This window comes from Physcomitrium patens, chromosome 6 (genome assembly GCF_059467195.1).
Source record: "Physcomitrium patens ecotype Gransden chromosome 6, ASM5946719v1, whole genome shotgun sequence".
Taxonomy (NCBI): domain Eukaryota; kingdom Viridiplantae; phylum Streptophyta; class Bryopsida; order Funariales; family Funariaceae; genus Physcomitrium; species Physcomitrium patens.
Window position 1 is genome coordinate 16,928,407 of NC_143415.1, and position 21,310 is coordinate 16,949,716.

Genomic DNA, 21,310 nt, shown 5'->3' on the forward strand with positions numbered 1-21,310 from the left:
TAAAATAGAAGTATTACTACTAAAAGGTTTACTACCTCTCTATCTTTTATCCATATTTTTCTACTTTATTTTTTAACTTGGCTCTTCTATAATAAGATCCATATTATCATCTTTCACCATATAGTCATATTACAATATGACAACGATATCCAAAGCAAAGTTTGATGAGTCTGTTTCTATAAAAAATGGCTTAGAAAAATTAACGCAATACAAGATTGGTGCAAAAACAAAGGTTGTCTTCAAAGCTTCAAATGCTACTTCTACTTCTTGATTCTATTGAAGTTTGTCTTTATAAGTTAAATGTGTAAGTGGAGCTATAACTTGAGAAAAATCTTTAATGAAGATCTGATAATAGTTGGTGAATTCCAAAAAGCATTGGACATCTCTTACCATTTTTGGGATCTTCCAATCCATAATAGTTTGAACTTTCTTAGGATCCATCATAAGTTCATCATTTGAAATAATATATCCTAAGAAGTCAACTTGAGTAGTGTGAAATACACACTTTTCTATCTTGGCATAGAGTCCCGCACTCTTAGTTTCTGTAACACATGACGAACATGAAGTTCATGTTCTTCTTTGTTCTTAGAATAGATTAAGATGTCATTTAGGTAACAAACAACAAAATCATCTAAAAACTCCCAAAAGACATAATTCATTAGATGTTGGAATGCTACTAATGCATTGTAAGTCCAAAAGGTATGACATTGTATTCAAAATGTCCATACTTTATTCAAAATGTAGTCTTCTTTTCATCTCCTTCTTTGATGCATACTAGATTGTATGCTCCTAATAGATCTAGTTTTGTATAGATCTTAGCTTGATTCAACTGATCAAGGAGTCCAAATATCAAAAGTAGCAAATACTTATTCTTCATGGTGATTTTGTTGAGTCCTCGATAATCCACAGACATCCACAATGATCCATTTTTTTTCTTCACAAATAAAATTGGAGCTCTTGTTGGAGATTTTGAATGGCGCATGAAATTCTTGGCCAAATTTTCTTCAATATACTCCTTCAGCTCAGCCAACTCATTTTGTGATAAATTGTAGATTGGTCCAAATGGCAGTTGTGCTCCTTCTTGAAGGTCAATTGAGCAGTCAAAGGAATGATGTTCCAGAAGAGTATCTGCATTTTTCTTCTCAAATATATCTTGAAAATCTTGATATTGACTTGGAATGCCACTTAAAGTCTTTCCACCAATAGAAACAAATGTGGCATAAATAAATTTAAGATGATTGTTCTTTTGGAGCATGCAAGAAAGCTCTTATACCTACAAATACAGGTTTAATTGTACTAGACTTATGACTTTCTACTTGATTAACTACACTCTTAGTTATACTTTCAAAAAAGTCAAGACTATGAGAAGTCCAATCTATTTTAGGATTATATTTTTTTAGACATCGTAAACATAAAATGACTAGATTAGAAGGAGATCTAATGATATTAAATATTACAAAACTACTATGACCATTAGTTGCTACTTCTATAGAAAGTGTTTCATGAGTAACATCTCTTAAAGACAACGGACGACCATCTATGACTTCTACATGAACAGGTTTAGTCTTCTTCATTAAAAGTATGCTATATCTTTTAGTAAATTCTTCATCTAAGAAACATGCAAAGACTCATGAATCTAGCAAGGCAGAGGCTTTGTGATGTTTAGGTCCTAGAATAATATTTATCTTAAAACATGGAGAGGATTCTGAGGAGAGAATAGGATCTTTACTAGATGTTGTACAAGGTTTCAGCCGCACAATCCCTATTGTAGTTGGACAAATTCGTTTTCTGACATGCTATCTTCTTTGATCATCGTTGTCGTGATGTAACACGATTAATAGGTGAAAGAGTGTGGAGATTATTATAATTTAAGAGATCTTAGTTCAAAGTATTAGAACAAATTATCTTAGAAATATAGTTAATAGCCAAAGGGGTAGAAAAAATAAAAAGTACCAATGCTGCCTTTTAGAAAGGTGACTTCTATTTACTTTGTAGTACCATAAGTAAGGCAAATCAAAGTATATTGGGAAAATAAATGATATAGGAATATTTAGAAGAAAGTTAAGAGTAAATTCTAGAAAAAAAAATTACTTAAAAAAACTAGATATTGATACCCGGAGAGGGCCGGTTATGAACGAGGGTCGAAATCAGACCTTGAGGCACAAAACTGAGTCTCGATGACGACTTCGGGACTCTTTGGCAGATTGGAGAGTGGGGTTTGAGAGAATATTGGATAGGGTTTTTATGGGCATTGATTTTGGGTGATTTGGAGTTGATATGAATTTGTAAGAGCTTTGCAAAGTTGAGGTTTTTTCGGATGACTTGGGTTTTATGAAATAAAATAGGGTTTATGTTTTGAGTGATTTCGAGAGTTTTGTTGCAGATCTACAGGTGAATTTTTTTGGGTTCATGGCTATAGTTGTATTGAATACATGTTGTGAATTTGAGCTTGATCTAACGGTTGAACTGAGAGATATTGAGGTTTAAGTGAGTCAAGGTCTCAAAAAGTAGAATTTTAGGTCCAATGAGGGTTTTTAAGATTTCATGCAATCTACTAGTTGAATTGGAGTAAAACTTATGTGAGAGGATATTAAACTTGTTTTTCTATGTCCATGAGAAATTTGAAACCAATCGAACAGTGCAAAGAAGAGAAATTGGCTCTGGAAGGTTGGCAACAAGATTGGAGAAGGAGGCCGGCTAACACCCGAACACATTTTTGAGGTTTTCGTCAATTTGGTAATTCCGATACTTTCCAAATTTTTTTGCTTGTTTTGAACTTGATTTTTAAGAAGTGTGCAAATTTTGAATTGAGATCAACGGTTTATTCATTAGATATTGAGGTTTAAATCTGTCATAGGAATTACTAGGATTTGGATTAGGATTTGGCTAGGATTCGGTTTAGGGTTTGGATTAGGATTTGGACTAGGATTTGGATTAGGGTTTGGCTAGGGTTCAGTTTAGAATTTGGATTAGGATTTGGATTAGGGTTTGGATTAGGGTTTAAGATTTGGTTATGGTTTGATTTAGAGTTTGGATTAGGATTTGGATTAGGATTTTATTAGGGTTTGATTTAAGGTTTGATTTAGGATTTAGGATTTGGATTAGAGTTTAGGATTGGATTAGAGTTTGGATTAGAATTTAGGATTTGGTTAGGATTTGATTTAGGGTTTAGATTAGGGTTTGGTTAGGATTTGATTTAAGGTTTGGTTTAGGGTTTAGGATTGGATTAGGGTTTGGTTTAGGGTTTGATTTAGGGTTTGGTTTAGGGTTTAGGGTTTGAAATAGGGTTTAATTTAATATTTTTTTAGGATTTGACTTAGGGTTTAAGATTTAATTAGGTTTGGTCTAAAGTTGAGTAAAATTCAATAGGGTTTTAACTAGAATTAAATTAAGGTTGAATTTACATATATTTGAGTAAAATTTGTGATCATTCTAATATTTCTTTAAGAATTTTATTGTTTGTTTGAAATTTCTTTGAGTTTTTTTGCATTGGATTACGTTTGTTTACCATTATTATAGTCTAATTAGAGCATTGTTAGTATTCTATTTAGGATTTTGTTATCTCAATTTCTATTCTTCCTTCTACAGCCAGGTGCCCAAAGCATTCTCAAGCAAGACTTCACACATTATGACACCGTACTCTTCATTTTATGGTTGTATCGCTTCTTTGGGCAATGTTAAGCAGTGTGCTTAAGTTCTCCACAATATAAGCACAATCCTTCTTGACAACGATAAGTCTTTTCTTGCTCAATAAGAAGTTTGAAGCATGACTCATCAATTTATATATCCTCTACTTTTGAATGTATGTGTTGAATAGATGTTGGTGTTGCCATTAATTTATAGTAAAGTTGAGGTCCACTTGTACAGTTCTCAAATCAGAATTCAAAAAGACAATTGTCGCACTTCACAGTAAAGTTAATTGTTTGATTCAATGTTTAAGGATCAGGTAAGTTGAGCATCAATTTTTTTAATTCATATTATAATCTATAGAGAAATTAGCTAACAAATGCAGCATCATCCCACTTGATATCAGTTGCAAGTTGTCAAAACTATGAAGCATATAATGTTACTCATTGATTATTTTATCACAAAATATGGATCTTATTGGTTGCATCATGAATTGTATTATGTTCACCATACATGGATCAAAACTCCTCTAAAAAAGCCTCTAGATTATCCAATATTAGATCTTGTCATTCAAGAAAAGATGAAAACTATGATAATGGTGAACCTGAAAGAAGCATACTAATGAATCTAACTTACGATCCTGGAGTTGGATAGCTTTGGGATTGAAGTTCAATCACAAGTTGTACTTGATTGATAAATCCTCTAAACTTTAATCTAATGCCATCAAACTTCTTAAGTAGGGCAATTCTTGATTCTCTAACACTGGAAGGGCATTCCACTATAGGAGAAGGGACATGATTTGGTGCAAATGTTGAAGCAACTCTAATCATTTCTATATCTTCACTTTCTATCAATCTTCTTACTCCTTGTGGTGGTAAATTGAGTTGATGTATCACAAGCATTAACTCCCTCAATTACTCTTGTATTTGTACCATTGTACTCTTCATTTCAATAAGTTTTGCCATGACAACACTTAGAAAAAAAGATGTCTAATATTGCTCAAGACAAATAGAAGAGAGGGATTGAGAACAAAGAAAATACTAAAGAAAATATCAGTTTAGAAGAGGATAATCTGCAACTTCTAATATGCTTATGTCTTATTAAGAGAAAGATATAATCCACTCTTAATCAAGATTAGACAAAGCTCTGATATTATAAGTGTACTTTTGTCAATATGTCAAGGATAAGAACTTGATAAAAATAAATAAACAAGTACGTCTTCTCTCAAAAAAAGATGACAAAATAGAAATAACTCAATATGTATATTAAATAAGAAACTGGAATGGCTATTGCTAAAAGACAAGAAAATTAGAAACCCTTGAAACTAAACTAGAAGCAAGAATAGAATTGACAAGAATAAAGAGGGCTTCACTCTTGTCTTTATATATACTATCTAACAAGGGGCTACGTGGTGATGTTTTATAGGACCTCCAATATGTGTTGACTTTGTAGGATACATGCCTTGACTTACAAGGCAAGTTTTTTTATGTGTGGGCGACATAGTTAGCTTGGTCTTCAAGCTAACAACATGTGTGGCACATGGCCAACTTGTTGACCACGTTTTTAATCCAAAAAGTCAATTAAAGACACCTATAAAGTCAAAGTAGCATCTATGAAGCTTCTAAAAAGCTTTTATAGCAAATATTATAGAATTAACTTATTTTTATCTACTTTTACTTACTTCTACCTATTTATACATGTATATATTGGCTTACAAGGATATGTCCATAACACCAACACATCTAAAGTCAAAACCACATCTATAAATCTTCTAGGAAGCTTTTCTAGAAGACTTTATGAAATTATTCTATATTTATTTAATCATATAAGTAACTATTGAGGTAAATGTATATGTCCGTGACACAATATCAATTACATATGTATTCATTGGCTATAACAAACAAAAGAAAGCATATCATTGTTTTTATCTACATAAAAGAAAGATATTGATTAATAACAATGTAATTATAGATTAGATTACATAAAAAAAGTTTAATTTTAGTAAAATCTTCTAAAAAAAAAGTATTTTAAAGATATTTTCTTTATTTGATAAAGATCATATTATACAAAATATTGAACTAAATGAAGATACATCTATTCCAAATCCACTTGAGCAAAATGAATTCTTTATTGAATCTAATAATCTTTTGTTTGCTAAAATTCTTTAATCTTTTGATATTTAAGAGCTAAGTCCATCTGCTTTAGATTCAATTGTATTAGATTCAATTACTTTGGATTCAATTGTACTAGCTCCAAATTAAATTGAAGCATGTCTAGATTCAAGTGAATCATCACCAACCAACAACTCAAGACAAATAAAAAGAATTCACTTAAAAAATGTCCTAAAAACTCAACAAACTTCATCTAGAATTAGGTTAGATCTGTATAAATATGCTGAATATCAATTGTGTTTGTTTTTAAAGAACAAGATTTTGTTTAGCTCTTTTAGTTAATTCATTTCATGACATAAAGAGAAAAGATGCTCTTTAAGATTTGAAGTAGATTGCTACTATAGAAGTAAGTATGCATGCTCACCAGCATAATGGTGCTTAGAATCTAATTAGCTTATTATCAAGGATTTTATTTAATTAGCTAGATGGATTATTAGGTATAGATTTTGCTAGGATTTTTCAAAAAAATCAATACTATCACAATTAAACCTCCATCTTTATTGTGGCAACATGAATGCAATTAAATTAACCAAAAATCCTAAATTTCATGCCAAAACAAAGCACTAAGAGGTCCATTATCATTTTGTAAGAGAAATAATATTTGAAAGAGAAATTACAATGAATCACATCAAATCAATGTATAAAATTACAAACATACTCGCAAAGGTGCTTTCTAAATACAAGTTTGAGAGAAACAAGGATTTAATCAAACTTCAATCATTTTCTCAATTAGAATATGATAGCTCTATATTTGCTATACACAAGGATTTCAATAATCACAACAAATCACTTTTTGACTAACAATGGATATAAACTTATATTAAGTCTTGTTAAATATTATTTAGAATTAGTACATAATCTTCTAACCACAACCTTTCTGTCAACAAGTAATTGCCAAGAGGAGGTATTGGAATATTGTGAAAAAATCGAAGTCAACCAAACTTAATTAGTTATTGGTTCCAACTATGCCAGTTGTCTTGTGCTCAACCCTGATTTAGGAATTAAGAGAACAAGAATTCTTAGTTTTGCTGCTGCTATTTTGCTTAGACCACTTAGGTGATCAGCCCTGTATTTTGATCTCCATCCAAGGGCTACTCGGTCTCTTCCTTTCTGAATATATTTTTCTCTTCTCTTGCTGGGACGATTAATCAGTTGTCAATAACTCCTTCAAGTGTCGCCAAAGCAAATACGAGGGACATGAAGTTTTTTTCGATGCATGTCTTCTGAAACCTGTGTCTGCTTTGCAACAGAATGGTAACAAAATTCGACAAGGCTGAGCCATTACGAACTGACCGAAGATTAGAATAGATTGTACTAGAAAATATATCTTTCAAAGATCAGGACATGAGACTCGTCTTTATCCTTTCTGTTGACCTTTGACGGAGTGCAACCTATCTCCAGGTAAATTTTGAGTATCAGGAGTCTCGCGTTTGAGTTATCTTATTACAACTGATATAAATTCAAGTGGTGATTTTACAAGTTAAGCCATTTCTAGCTCTATGTTCAACTAGTTACCCAATTTGCTGTTTAGACAAAATTTGCAATCCTTGAAATTCGTCACGACCTACTGTAGCTTTTGTGATCTGGTTTTTATCTTGAATGAGACACTTGCACGAACTTCTTCAACTTGAAGTACTGACGCTAGTTGAGGCCATTATACAGTTCTCATATGCAATTTCCTAGAGCTGATCATTTCATTGTTCTGCCAATTATGCTCTGGTTTTGTTGCCACTAACGGAGAGAGGTATGGAACTTTGGAGTACATGTAGGACTATGAAAAATGTGTCCAGATTGGGATCTTCCAAGTGCGATGCATTGTTGATCATGCCCAGGGCGTCTGCATCCATGTCTGTACAATTCTCAAGCAGTTGTGTACAAACTGTGGGTCTTTCAACCTCAACACTGTGAATACTAGTTGCGCAAGCTGTGACACTGTTATAGAAATCGCAATGTTTCTCAATCTTTTGAACAGCCGTATGAATTCTGTTGCAAATTTGATAACCATCTCCTCTTCTTTCTCAATACCTTCCATGATGTCTGGCCTGTTCTCTGTGGCGAGAGCTCCAAGCTGATCCAACGGCTCTGCCGATTTGATTGCCAAGTAACAAATGGCGACGGAGTCAAACGAGACTAGCATAAGCAATAACTTAGACCACGTCGGTGGTGAGGTCCTAAATACTTCCACAAGTGGTGAAAATACTCCCCTCACGCATGTCAATACAAATGCCACAGCTGCAACCTGTACTAGACTTACGACGTCGTAAGTCTTCAACAATTACATGTAAATTGCTGAGAGTTACAGCAGGCAAGATGGTGGTGAACCAGCATCTGGTACCTGTTTCAGGGTATGTGCAAGCTCTTTGATCAGGATTCGTTTCCGCTTTTCAATGTAGCAGAAGAGGCCCATCAGTTCCTTGCTCACTTTTATCACGTATCCCTGTTCACAACAATTTGCAGCTCAGTTTCAATTCAGATGTAGGGTGTGCAGGTTGCAAACGCTGCAGTAGAGATTGCTATATAAATGAAAAGCTCATTAGTAGCAACGCAGGCTGTCGAAGGTTTGTCGCGGTAAACTATACCTTATCTCCAACCCGGAGAGAGCTTGACGCACGACCCTCATCAACTCGTTCTCCACGCCAGTTTGGTGTGTACTCAGGATGCTCACAGTCTACCTTGTCACCCTTCCACTCTGTCTCTTCATTGCTCTCTCGTTCTTCACCACGCCGTCGTGTGTGCTCAGAAGACGCGTCTCTCATGGTTTTCCACTCTCTTACCTCCCCATGATCTTGTCCCTCGCAACTCGATGTATTAGCTTTTTTGTAACGTTTCCACTCCTCACAATGCTCATCATGTCCTGGTGTTTCTTCGCACTTCACGATGCTTGACCTTCGGTTTTTTTCACGCTCACCCTTCTGTGTACTATTGAACAATTTGTTTCTACTCGTGGTTGAAGCTGGAAATCCAAATGCAGCTCTTGTAGTAATTCTCTTTCCCCAAGAAAGATAAGTTTCTTGAGTGCATGAAGAGGACTCAGCATATTTAGGTAGTCTTACAGCTCGATGCGCTACTACTGTGATCTGCCCAAAGCTTTTCGACCATGGATCTAGTAGATTCAATGTTCTCCCATAAGTTGAAGCTTCTCTCCCACTGATTGTGTCTCTGGATATGCTTGGAATCGTATTTCTGACTGTTCCAAGAGTCGAGGTCAAGGTCATGTTGAATCACCTTTGAGTGGTTGCCGATGGATTCGCGCTTATTCTGCTACGTTAGAATTAACTCCTTGTGTTCATTGTGGGGGAAGTGGGAGATAGCCCAAGTTGTATCTGATTCAGGCGCAATATGCTCACCTCGATTTTAATGTGCACCACCTTCGGAGACATATGATAAGTGATGCTTCAATGATGAGCTGGCTTCTTACCTCCCCATCCATCTCTTGTATCTAAATTCCATCATTTGTGAAATTTGAGTTTCATTACGATATTCCTTCAAAATCAGTTGGGGTGGAGAGACAACTACTTTGGACAGCAGTCTGTTACTTCAAGTCGGTAACATTTTTTTAAATATTTTAAATCACTCTTAGCACCCTACTCAGTCTTCAAATTTGAAGCTCTGCTCTAACAGCCCTCCTATCTCACGTTGCGTTTTCGATCTTCGATCATTGAGAAAGTGTTTGAGTACATGTTACTAAGGGTCACATCCCTGTACTTACACTGCCCCTTGTCTTTTGATATCTGGTGAATCTGTGAAGAGGCGCAGTGTTATGAAGGGGACTAGGGCAGTTGAAGAGACAACCTGCAAGTATACGATGAAAGTCGAATACAGAAAAATGCAGGACTCGCACTTACGATGGATCGAAGATTGCTTGTACGAAACAGAAGAAAATCAAGTGTAACCGACATGCTAATTTGCTTTGCATGTGTTGCATCAGGGAAATCCAGTAGTCGTAAATATTGACTATTTTTAGAACTCGTTGGCTTTCTTCGAAAATTATTGAGCGGGGTCCTTAATGCAGTCAATTTAAGGCATGGCTTGGATGAATGTCGCAAGTAAGATGAGACTGATGTCTTGGAATTAGGGCAGACAGATTGGAGTCTACCGCGAAATCCCTTTTGAGGGTAAGTTGATCGCAATCAATTGTTGTAGGCGATTTTGTTCGAAACGTTCTGTTGCCAGGTTCGAGATCATTGGACACCAGACATGAGTAGTGATGGCGGTCACGGCGAAGTGCCGAATCTGCCAGCATCTATTGGGCTGGAAGTGTTTCTGGAGTCTTGGTTCCAGGAATTATGCTGTCTTGGGCTTGGGACGCCTCCAGCTTGGTGAGCTGCCCTCTAAGGCTATGCGCGAGTGGGTGCCGCCAGCGGACGACCCATTGCCGTCGTTTTCATCGAAGAAAAGCGGTTTGTTTTCGGACTTTTTTGACATGTGATATTGGCGATGGGATTTTGAGGAGTATGTTACATCCTTACACCACTATTGGACTAAAGATTGCACGATGGGGTTTTTCTGTGTTGAGTTTAGGTCAAGAAGGAGATTATAGAAAACCTTGGCGAAAGTTTTCTGCAGACCTACCGCGGCAGTCGGATGTTAGAGCACAGAAGGTGAAACAATTGTATTTCTGGGTTCTGTTCCATGTTGCAAAATCTGAATGCGCAGAGTGCGTTGTAAGTACCGGCCCTTTTCCACGTAGAAGTCATAGCATATATTAGTTGCAACGGGGAGAAGAAAATTCTCGCACTTTGCTGGAAGTCGGTCGACATTATCTGATGTATACTGTGAATTTTTGGATGCTATTTTCAGAGCAATTTGAAGCAGCCAGATTGGACTCTCATACAAACAAAAGAATCTCTACCGGTGGAGAGTGCATCCACTCCATCTTGGGTGAGTAAGAAAATAGCAGCAGTGTCCGAAGCTCACACGTCACCAGCTGTTATTAATGCCCTAAACGAAGATGAGATTGAGACTGGAGATTGTGACTTGCAGGAGTGGTTTGCCATCAAATCAAGGTTACGTTCTGTTCGAACGCGTTTCTATTTGATTTTGCTGATTATCATGTTATATAACTTCTCCTTTTTTAACAGCGCAAGTTTACATTAATGGAAATCAACTATTCGGAGAATGTTTTCCGGAACTGAACGAAGGATGGGATGGCAGGGAGTTCCAGACCAAGTTGTTAGATGCAGACCCATCTGATGACATGTTGAATGGTCCTTATGCTCTGAAAAAGCGGAGGAGAAGTCGTGCTGTAGTGGGCAGCGATGATGATATTAGGGACCTTTGCTTGAACGGTCAACCTAAGAACTCCCTTCATATTTTAGAGCAGCGAGGGATCGAACCAAGCTCGTATGCCTACGTTTGCTTGCTCAGGAGGTGTACTCACATGAAGGACCTTGCGGAAGGGAAATACGTCCACGCACACATGGCTAAGAGTGACTTTGTACCCACAACCTTCGTGCTCAACGCTCTGGTGAACATGTACATGAAGTGCGGTAGTCTCGTAGATGCTCGTCAAGTGTTCGACAGAATGGTAGAGCGAGATATGTTCACATACACTATGATGTTGACTGGATACGCCAAGTTGGGGTATCCCGAGGATGCGTACAAAATGTACGAGCAAATGCAGAAGGAGCGCGTGCCAGTCGATAGAATTACCTTTACTACTATCCTCAACGTATGTTCAACGCTGCGTTCTCTGGAGAAAGGCATGAAAGTGCATCAGGACATGGTAAGAGGAGGAATTCGTCCAGATATAATTTTGGGTAATACGCTGATCGACATGTATGCGAAGTGTGGCAACTTGAAGCAGGCGCACAGAGTGTTCAAGGAAATGGATAACCGGGATATTGTTACGTGGAATATCATGGTCGGTGGAGCTGCCCGAAATGGCTACTTTGATGAGGCTTTTGAGTTCTTTAAGGCAATGCTAGATGAAGGCCAAAAGCCAGACAAGGTGACTTACATATCTATTCTTAATGCGTGTACATCACTGGAGCAGGGGACGTTGCTACATTCAGTAATCATGAAAGCAGGATTTGAGCTCGACGTGCGAGTGGGGACGGCTCTAGTTAATATGTTCTCCAAATGCGGAAGTGTTGTAGATGCACTCAAGGTGTTTCAGAAGCTACCTCAGCGAAACGTGGTATCTTGGACGTCAGTGATTTCAGCTTATGCCCAAGCTGGTGAACCGGAGAGGGCTTTGGAGTGTTATGCGAAGATGCTAAACGAGGGAATGGTGGCTGACAAGCGTGCCTATACAACTATTTTGAACGTGTGTGCAATGCTAGGAGATATAGAGAAAGGGAAGGCAGTGCATGGTCATATAGTGCAAAGTGGGATTGCAACGGACATAATCACGGAAAATGGTCTGATCGATATGTATGTCAAATGTGGGAGATTAAAAGATGCCTATCGATTATTTCAAGACATGAATGTACGAGATGTGGTGTCCTGGACCACTCTCATCGAAGGATGGGTTCAGCATCGTCAATATCAGGAGGCTCTTGATACCTTCAATGACATGCAACTAGAAGGGGTGATGCCGAACACCGTAACATTCCTTGGTGTTCTCAAGGCGTGTGCTGGTATGGGATCCCTTGTGGATGGCAAACGCATACACGCGAGAATTGTTGAAGCTGGACTTGCTGAAAACGCACACATTAGACACGCTCTTGCTGATATGTATGCAAAGTGTGATAGCTGCGGGAATGCCTTTTAAGTGTCGGATACTCCCTTGTAGCGGATCTATAGAAAAGTTTGATCGCCTCACATGCTTTACTTCCTACTGTTGCTTCTTGCTCTTGTGCAAGGACGTAAAACAAGGATGCTTTTGGATGATTCCCTCAAAGCATATGCATGAGTGGAGCTTATTCGAGTCTGAGACACTGGATGTCGATGTAGTCAAAGATACCGTTTCCATAAACAGCTCCAGGCTTTGACATTACTTGAAACACATATTGCTGACCAAGCATCAGTTAAACTTTTGGCCCGGCATTCTGGTGCGGCTCAATGTGGACAATAATCGCTGACCAACTCAAGAATGCATTGGTGTCAAAACGATTACAAGCGACATCCTAATTGCTGCTGGTATGTGAAAATATCTTTATACTAGTCTTGAAAAGCATTTGTGTTCTGAATTGTATAATTATTGAGTCAACCAGCTACCACTACCTGATGCTATTCATACAAGATGGTTATTTACGCATATTAGCATTGCTGGGCTACATAACTAACGACATGTACACTTGAAAATAACAGGTATTCCAGCCTGTCTCGTTACAGAATTTATACACCACCTGATTTGGAGACGTGCACATGCTTATTTCATGAGATTTAATACAAAAAGAGCCTTCAATGTGGAGTGAAAAATAAATGAAATGGTTTTGGATAAATGAAGCTTTGTATTGTGAGTATTCCAAACACCTTTAATGTCATGTCCACTTCATGTAGATTTGGTCATAAATCCATAAATTTAAAAGAACTAAAAGATGTTGTAAAAGGTATAAAAAACAATAAAGCACTTAGCTTTGATGGAGTTGGAGTTGAGTTTTTAAAATTTAATTGGAATATTATTAGAAAAGACTATCTTCATATGTTCACTTAATCTTTAAAAGAAGTATTTCTTTTATATTCTATTATGCAAGGCAAAATCACTCTATTTTAATAAGACTTCACATAAATTATGTATCTTAATAAAATTATTTTTTTGTCCATGAGATTTATTTTAGATAATATCTTTGTAATTCAGGAGTTATTTATTAGACTAAAAAATTCAATCAATCTCTTGTTCTATTAAAATCAAACTTTTTCAAAGTATATGATTTAGTATTATGACAACTTTAGTAAAATTTGGATGACATCAGCTATTTTTGAAAATGGTAGAAATTCTCTTCATTAAGATAAAAGCCATAGTTAGCATCAATGGGGCCTTCATGTAAATATTTATCAATGATGAAAGATAAGACAAGGTTGCCATCTAATCTTTTATATATTTACTATTTTAAATGATATTTTAAATTTTAAATTTAAGATGACATAAAAAATCATCTATATTTAGCATTATACTACCAAATAATTATGACTAACAAACCTTTAGCCAATATATCAATGATTCTATGTTGACCATTTAACTATTCGAAGATAACATAGTTGTAGTAGTTGATATTTTCAATAATTTTTTTCTTATTTTAGGTCTTGAAATCAATTGGAATAAATTGGTAGTATATTTATAAAAAAATTAATTTATCTAGACTTCTAAAAATTAATTAATTTAAATAGACCTAGAATTTTAATAAAATAATTAGTAAGTTACTAGATGCATGTTTTGGATTGTCACCAAAAACTCATAATGTTTACAAATACTTAAAAGAAAAGCTAAAAAAACTTAAATATTAGAACCTTTAAAAACTTGGTGTTGCGAGAGTAATTATTATTATCTACATTGTTTTCTTATTATCTATATATTTCTTTTTCTTAATTTGAACAAATTCTTTTTAAGTCTTGAAGAAAAATAAAATCCATGGTGAAGAAGTTTTTTTTAGAGAAACTTGAAATCTTTCAGTCAATCTAAAGAAGCCTGGCACATTTATTATAAATAATTATTAGGAGGTGATTTAAATCTAAAGAAGTAATTAACATTTTATTGTCTAAATAGATAGTAAATCCTTACATTTAAGAAGCTAAAACCTACAATAATTGATTAGATACATAATGATGTCTACAAAATCTAAATCATTTAAGAAGTGAGGTCAAATTTTGAATAGACTCTTATTTCTAATCATAAATAGTAGATAGGATATAAAAACTACAATAAAATTGGCACATTATAGATAATAATAGTCAAATTTATATATTTATAATACTCCAATATATTTTATGATATTTAGAATAGACTATTACTGTGGAATTTAGATTTTTTACTAATAAATGTATGTATTAAGTCTATATAAATAACAACACTACACTTATGAGATCTACAAAGAACAAAAGTAATTTTTAAAATATCTAAGTTTTAAAGAATGAAGAAAGGCAAGAAAAGAATTTAATCTAATAAATAAAGATTGTGATTTTTACAACAATATCTATTTGTTATATTAGAAAATACTTCTTTAAAATGGTATTTAAGTTTACGAGAAAAAGATTAGATAAGCCTATTTTTTAAAATTAAAGATTATACTTTGTCAATTACATTTTAAGTCTCATCCTCTTAGGCTGGTTAAAAAATAAAAATCAAATAAAATAAAAGTAAAAGTAATACATAATTCTTAAATTTCTCAAATTAAAAGTATACCAAGTTAACAAATAATCTAGAATACTTACTATGACCTAGAACCTACAAAAGTCTTAATAAAGACAAGCCAAAAAGAAGATTTAAATATAATCCAATCAATTGAAGGACATGTCAAAATTATCCAATTAGTTTTAAAAACAAAAAAGAAGCATAGTAAGATTAAATAATTAATCAAAAAAATTTATATATTGATAGATGAATTATATTTTAACCTTCTTAAATATCTTTAGAAATCTCAACCTAATTTTTTGACTTACAATGCCAAATTAAGTAAAAAAAAAATTAAATTTGTATACAAGAATGGAGCTCATAAAATTCAGAATATAAAAATATATTATTAAATAATTTCTTATTTAATTGAAAAGATGTATGATTCAAACCAAAAGCTAAAAAAGAAGCTATGTTCATATGATTAATTTGGCACCATAAAGTGGCTATAAATATATGAAGAGCAAAAGCTAATCTTAATATATCTCCTAATTTTATATTGGCTTTAATCTTCCAAAAAAATTGTATATATGTTTTGAAAACAACTTTAAGCAAAAAATATTTAAAATTAAATTATATAATTAATGTATAAATTAATATTTAGCATAAGATGCTATATTCCTTTAAAAACATTTATTAAGTAATAAGATATCTTTGTAAGAAAACTACGACCTAAGTTTAAATATTTTGGCACCACATAATCTATTCTAGAAGATATTTGCATTTAGACAATATGGATTTAGCATATTAATTTTATATTTAAAAAATAAAATATTAAAAGACCCATAAATCAAGAGCCAAATATGATTCAATATAATTTAATATAAAAAAATGATGTCAAAAGTTACTAAAAATAAAATGAATAAACATCCAAATAATTACAACATTTTAATTAAGTCTTGGAATAATTCTTAGATGGCCAAAAAATATGATACAAAATAAAATAGTCATGAAAATTTGGTAAAAATTACAAATTCTTTTATATTGTATTATAGAATATTAATTAATAAATATTTAATAAAAATTCTTAAGTCAACATTCAACCATAAAGTCCCTTAAGTCCCATCTTATGCTTAGAGTCGTATTGCTTCAAAGATATTATATACTTAATATATAATTAATCCAAAGAATTTAATATAGCTTATTTTGTATTAAAAGAACAAGATATTTTTGGCTTTTTAGCCTTGAATATTAGCTTTGTATTACTTAATGTCATTGTTATCTAAACTTAGTGGTGACATTGTCAGGTTGTAATATAATTATATGATAAAAAAGAAAAATATAGCTTTTATTATAAAAGTGCTTAATTAAAAATATAGTAGAAAAATAAAGATAAAAGATTTAGAGGTAATAAAAATATTTAGTTTAAATATTGAATTTAAAAAAATATATTTTTACTTATTTTATATAGACAAAAATAAGGCATAAAAAAATAGATTAGAAAAATAATAATACAAATATCTTTAGAAGGAATTTAAGGATAGTTTGTAATAAAAATTATCTTAAAATATTAGAAATTGATATCTTAAGAAGAACAATTGTAAATCAAGGTTGATATCAAATTCTAAGGCACAAAATAGCGCACCTATAGTAATTTTGGAAATTTTTTGATGATTGAAGATTAAGATTAGAGAGAGAAATTAATTTTTATTTTTAACGAAGTTGATTTCAAGTGATTTAGAATAATTTTGAATTATTGGAAGTTACTTAAAGTCAAGGATATATTAGGTGATTTTTATTTTTAAGAAATAAAAGTTAATTTACATATTTAAGAAATTTTTGAATGTTGTAGCAAATGAATAGGTGAAATTTTGTGAGATTAAAAATTTGCTTGTTTGATACGTATTCTGAAAATTTAAGTTCAATTAAAAAATTAGATTAAAGAATATTGGAATTCGATTGGATAAAGGTCTCAGATATTTAATTTTTAGGATCAGTGAGAGTTTCTATAATTGTAAAAAAATCTATTAATTGAATTGAAGCAAATTTTTTTATGTGGATATTAGATTTAGTTTTCATTTTTTTTTTTTTATAATTTTGAAAGAAAGTAAATAATTTAATAAAGAATTTTTGCTTTTAAAAAATCAACATTAAGGTTAGAAATAGAAGGTAGTTGATATCCAAGCAAATTTTTTTTTTTCTAATTAGTGAGTTTAATTTTTATTTATTTATTATTTATTAATTATCATATTAAAATTAATTTCTAAGAAAGATTGACGATTTAATCAATAATTATTAAGATTTTAAATTTTTTATAAGAATTGAATAGAGTTTGATTAGGATTATTTAGGAATTATTTAAGATATTTTGGAATATTTTTAAAATATTGAAATATTTTTTGAAAATTTATTAAGATTATTTAGAATATTTTAAGAGTTTATTAGGATTTATTTAGGATTTTATTAGGATTTGGTTAGATTTTTTTAATATTTCTTTAATTCTATTTTATTATTTTTTGGATTTATTATTATTTATTCAATATTATTTATAATTTATTTATAATTTTAATAAAATAATAAATAATTTCTTTATGATTTTTTTAGAATTTTTTAAGACTTCTTTTGGATTTGATTAAGGTTTGACTAAAATATTTTAAGGTTTAATTGGAATTTTTTTAGGATTCTATTAGAACTATTAAGGTCTTTGTTTGCTACAATTTCTTTTACCATCTTAATAGTATAGCTTTTTAATGTCGGACCACTTCTAAAAAAGATATCACTTTATAAAAGATGCATTACTTTGCAACTATATTGTGAATTTGGTAATACTAGCTTATGTATAAATATATTTTTTTTAAGAAAAATTATCAATAAGAATATTATATTTTATTTAATATGGTATTAAAAAATAATAGTTAGTTACATTTACTAGCATATTTACTTAGATAGGTAGAACTTAGTAGAAATGAGTAGAAGTAGATTAAATTATTGATATCTTATTAAAAAGCTATATAAACTTTATATGTGTTTATAAGTGATTAATAGGTTGGCAACTTAGCTAGTTGCTGCATATTTAGCCACTTGTATTACAAGTTGGCAATATAATGCACATGTTGGAAACTTGCCCTACAAATTAAACACATGTTATATAGCTTAAAAAAAAAAATTATATAATATTTTAGTAGATAGTATATATAGAGGCATGAGTATGGCCTTCATCATTCTTCTTAAGGCCTTTTGTCTATTCTATCTTTTTCTGAAACAAAGATGCTATATTATCACAAATAAAAATATATGATAAACTTCACTTCATGGCTTTTGATTTTAGAAAATTTTCAATAGCTAAGATTAACTACAAGTTTGACAAGAAATAGCTTCTTGTAATTGTGGATTTGTTTCAAGAATGGCACCACTATCTAGAAGGCACTTCTAATCCAATTATAGTTTGTATCAATGACAAGAATCTTGAATATTTTATATCAGCACATGTTTTGAATTATTGCCAAGTTTGTTGGAGAATGTTTTTGTCAAGATTTGATTTTAAGATCACTTATCAATTCAAAAAATAATGAGATTTATGATACGTCTTTTTTAGACATTCTTATCTTACATCAAAAGAAAAAAATGTATCTTTTAATTAACAAAGAATGATTCTTTTGAAGTCAGAGCATTTTCAACTTTGAGCAATAAAATCAACATAGACTATTGATTCAACTCTTCTTAAACAAATTCAATCAAGTATGTCTAATGATCCTCTTATTCATGATATGAAAAATCCTTCTTTTAAGTCTCATAATGCTTTCAAGTTTGAGTTTAAAATCAACCTATTATATTTCAAAGGACACCTATACATTCCACAAAGAAAAACATGTTTATGTGCTCTTCAAGCCTATCATGACTTTCTAGTAGTTGAACATTTTGGATACAACAAGACTTTAGAACTTATATTTAGATATTTTTGGTAGGCACAAATGTGAAAGGTAATAAAAGACTTAATTCAATCAAATGATCTTTGTTTAAGGTCAAAAATCCTTTATAATTGACCTTATGGATTTTTTTAACCATTATCCATTCTAAAGCAACCATAGTCTTTTGTTTCTATGGATTTTATCATGGATCTTTGGGTTACATGTTCTTATGACTCTATATTTGTGATAATAGATTTTTTCACTAGGATGGTATAATTTATACTATATATAAAAGCTATAACAAATAAAGAAGCTGCTAAGCTTTTCCTCAAAATATCTATCAATCAAGGACAAGAACTCGTTGAAAAAACAGTTCAGACAAGTAAGCCTTCACTCAAAGAAAAGTAACAAAATATGAATAATAAGTATGTATATTGAAAAGAGAAACTAGAATGGCTATTGCCAAAAGACAAGAAGACTAGAGACCCTTCAAACTAGACTAGAAGCAAGAAAGGAGTTGACAAGAGTGAAGAAGCCTTCACTCTTGTCTTTATATATACTATCTAACTAGGGACTACATGGCGACGTTCTATAGGACCTCCAATATGTGTTGACTTTGTAGGACACATGCCTTGACTTACAAGGCAAGTTTTTCTACGTGTGGGCCACATAGTTAGCTTGATCTTCAAGCTAACAACATGTGTGGCACATGGCCAACTTGTTGACCACGTTTCTAATCCAAAAAGTCAATTAAAAATACCTATGAAGTCAAAGCAGCATCTAGGAAGTTTCTAGAGAGCTTCTATATTAAATATTATAGAATTAACTTACTTTTATCTACTTTTACTTACTTCTACCTATTTCTATATGTAATTATTAGCTTACATGATTATGGCCGTGACATTATCCCCCCTTCTAGAGACGAGTTCCACTAGGAGCGGTCATCATATGTTGAGGAAATCTATGATGCGACGAATTGTATTCGCCACATACTCTGATCTCTGTTCTCTTCGAAGATGATTGATAGGGCCTCTCAACCATCGGTAGTGTCCCATACTAGGAAGGGAAGACCACCCAGTTATTTGATCATTGTTGAGGCCTTCGTAACTTCCTTCAAATAGAATATTCGGAACACCATCAAGAGTTGTTCCTACCTCTAGCAAAAACACCAAACATCGAGAGTCCCTTCCCAAATCGTGATACCAAATGCGTTGTATCTCACCATCTGTTCGAGGAAGAACATGTCGTTCTTGAAGATCTTCATCTCGATTGCGTCGTCTTGAAGGTTGTGACAATCGTAATGTCTCGTCCGACAGGTCAGCAAACGAAGGTTCTTGAGTTGAATCCGCTGGTTGTTAGCTCTCCATCTAATTAGCGTCACAAATGCAAAGAAGTTACAAACAAGGATAGGAAATTGAATGTTATCTTGCCTCAATCTTGTCTCTTTTATAAGAGAGATTTTCATCTTGGTTTTGATGGATGTCGTTGATGAAAAACTTTGACTTTAGCTGATGCATTTGCTAGATTCCTGGATGGCTCCCATGTGCGTTCACTAATATCATATCCGCGCCAATGAACAAGATATTCCAGCTTATTTCGACGCCGCCTTGAGTCTAATATCTCTTCCACCTCAAATTCTTCATTATTATCTACTTCTATAGGAGGCGGTGGCATTTGTCTTCTTCCTTGTATATCCACTGTCTTATATGGTTCAAGAAGAGATACGTCGAATACAGGATGGATCTTCATTGACTCCGGTAGATGTAACCGATATGCAACTGGGTTGATTTGTTCAGAAACAGAAAAGGGGCCAAGCCTACGATAGTCCAACTTGTCACAAGGTCGAGTAGTCTTGATATTGCGACGAAGTAGCCATACCTTATCACCCACGTTGATTTGTGGTTGCTCCTTACGATATAGATCTGCGTTTATCTTTTGTCGTTCTTGAGCTTCCTTCAATTGTGTCTTCATTATTGAATGTAATTGTGACAACCGATTTGCCATATCTTCTGCTGCAGGATTATCAACTTTTGAAAAATCAAAAGTATCAAGTCGTGGATGATAGCCATAATTGGCAAAGAAAGGTGTTTGTTGCGTGGAAGAATGTACCATATTATTATAAGCAAACTTTGCCAATGGCAGAAAGGTTGTCCAATCATCTTGTTGGTAGTTGATAGTACACCTTAAATATTGCTCCAAGACTTGGTTTACGCGCTCTGTTTGTCCATCAGTTTGAGGATGGAAAGCCAAAGATAGCTTTATGTCCACTTTTAAAATCTTGAAAAGGGTCCTCCAAAATCTTGACACAAATTGAGTTCCCCTATCTGATATGATATCTTTAGGTAATCCATGATAGCGATAGATATTATCAATGAAAAGCTTAGCTGTTTC

The 21,310-nt window shown here is 32.9% G+C and overlaps 2 protein-coding genes across 2 annotated transcripts; one reads left to right on the forward strand and one right to left on the reverse strand.

Moving 5' to 3' along the window:
- Positions 1-7,194: 7,194 nt before the first annotated feature.
- On the reverse strand, positions 7,195-9,013 carry LOC112283910 (uncharacterized). Its single transcript, XM_024523293.3, has 3 exons — positions 8,378-9,013; positions 8,134-8,235; positions 7,195-8,037 (listed from the first exon to the last, which is right to left on the reverse strand). Exons 1-3 carry the CDS (start codon positions 9,011-9,013, stop codon positions 7,621-7,623), a joined length of 1,155 nt encoding a protein of 384 aa, XP_024379061.1. The 3' UTR covers positions 7,195-7,620.
- Positions 9,014-9,479: 466 nt separating this feature from the next.
- On the forward strand, positions 9,480-13,186 carry LOC112283909 (pentatricopeptide repeat-containing protein At3g20730). Its single transcript, XM_024523292.2, has 5 exons — positions 9,480-10,198; positions 10,320-10,399; positions 10,599-10,804; positions 10,953-12,881; positions 13,053-13,186. Exons 1-4 carry the CDS (start codon positions 10,006-10,008, stop codon positions 12,511-12,513), a joined length of 2,040 nt encoding a protein of 679 aa, XP_024379060.1. The 5' UTR covers positions 9,480-10,005; the 3' UTR covers positions 12,514-12,881; positions 13,053-13,186.
- Positions 13,187-21,310: the final 8,124 nt, after the last annotated feature.

Coding starts and splice junctions, on each gene's coding strand:
- LOC112283910 (XM_024523293.3), bottom strand. CDS start 9,013: ATGACCTTGACCTCGACTCTTGGAACAGTCAGAAATACGATTCCAAGC. Junction 8,236..8,377: donor CTCTCCGGGTTGGAGATAAG/GTATAGTTTACC, acceptor TGTTGTGAACAG/GGATACGTGATAAAAGTGAG. Junction 8,038..8,133: donor TTGCACATACCCTGAAACAG/GTACCAGATGCT, acceptor AGTCTAGTACAG/GTTGCAGCTGTGGCATTTGT.
- LOC112283909 (XM_024523292.2), top strand. CDS start 10,006: ATGGCGGTCACGGCGAAGTGCCGAATCTGCCAGCATCTATTGGGCTGG. Junction 10,199..10,319: donor GTTTTCATCGAAGAAAAGCG/GTTTGTTTTCGG, acceptor TGTTGAGTTTAG/GTCAAGAAGGAGATTATAGA. Junction 10,805..10,952: donor TGGTTTGCCATCAAATCAAG/GTTACGTTCTGT, acceptor ATGGGATGGCAG/GGAGTTCCAGACCAAGTTGT.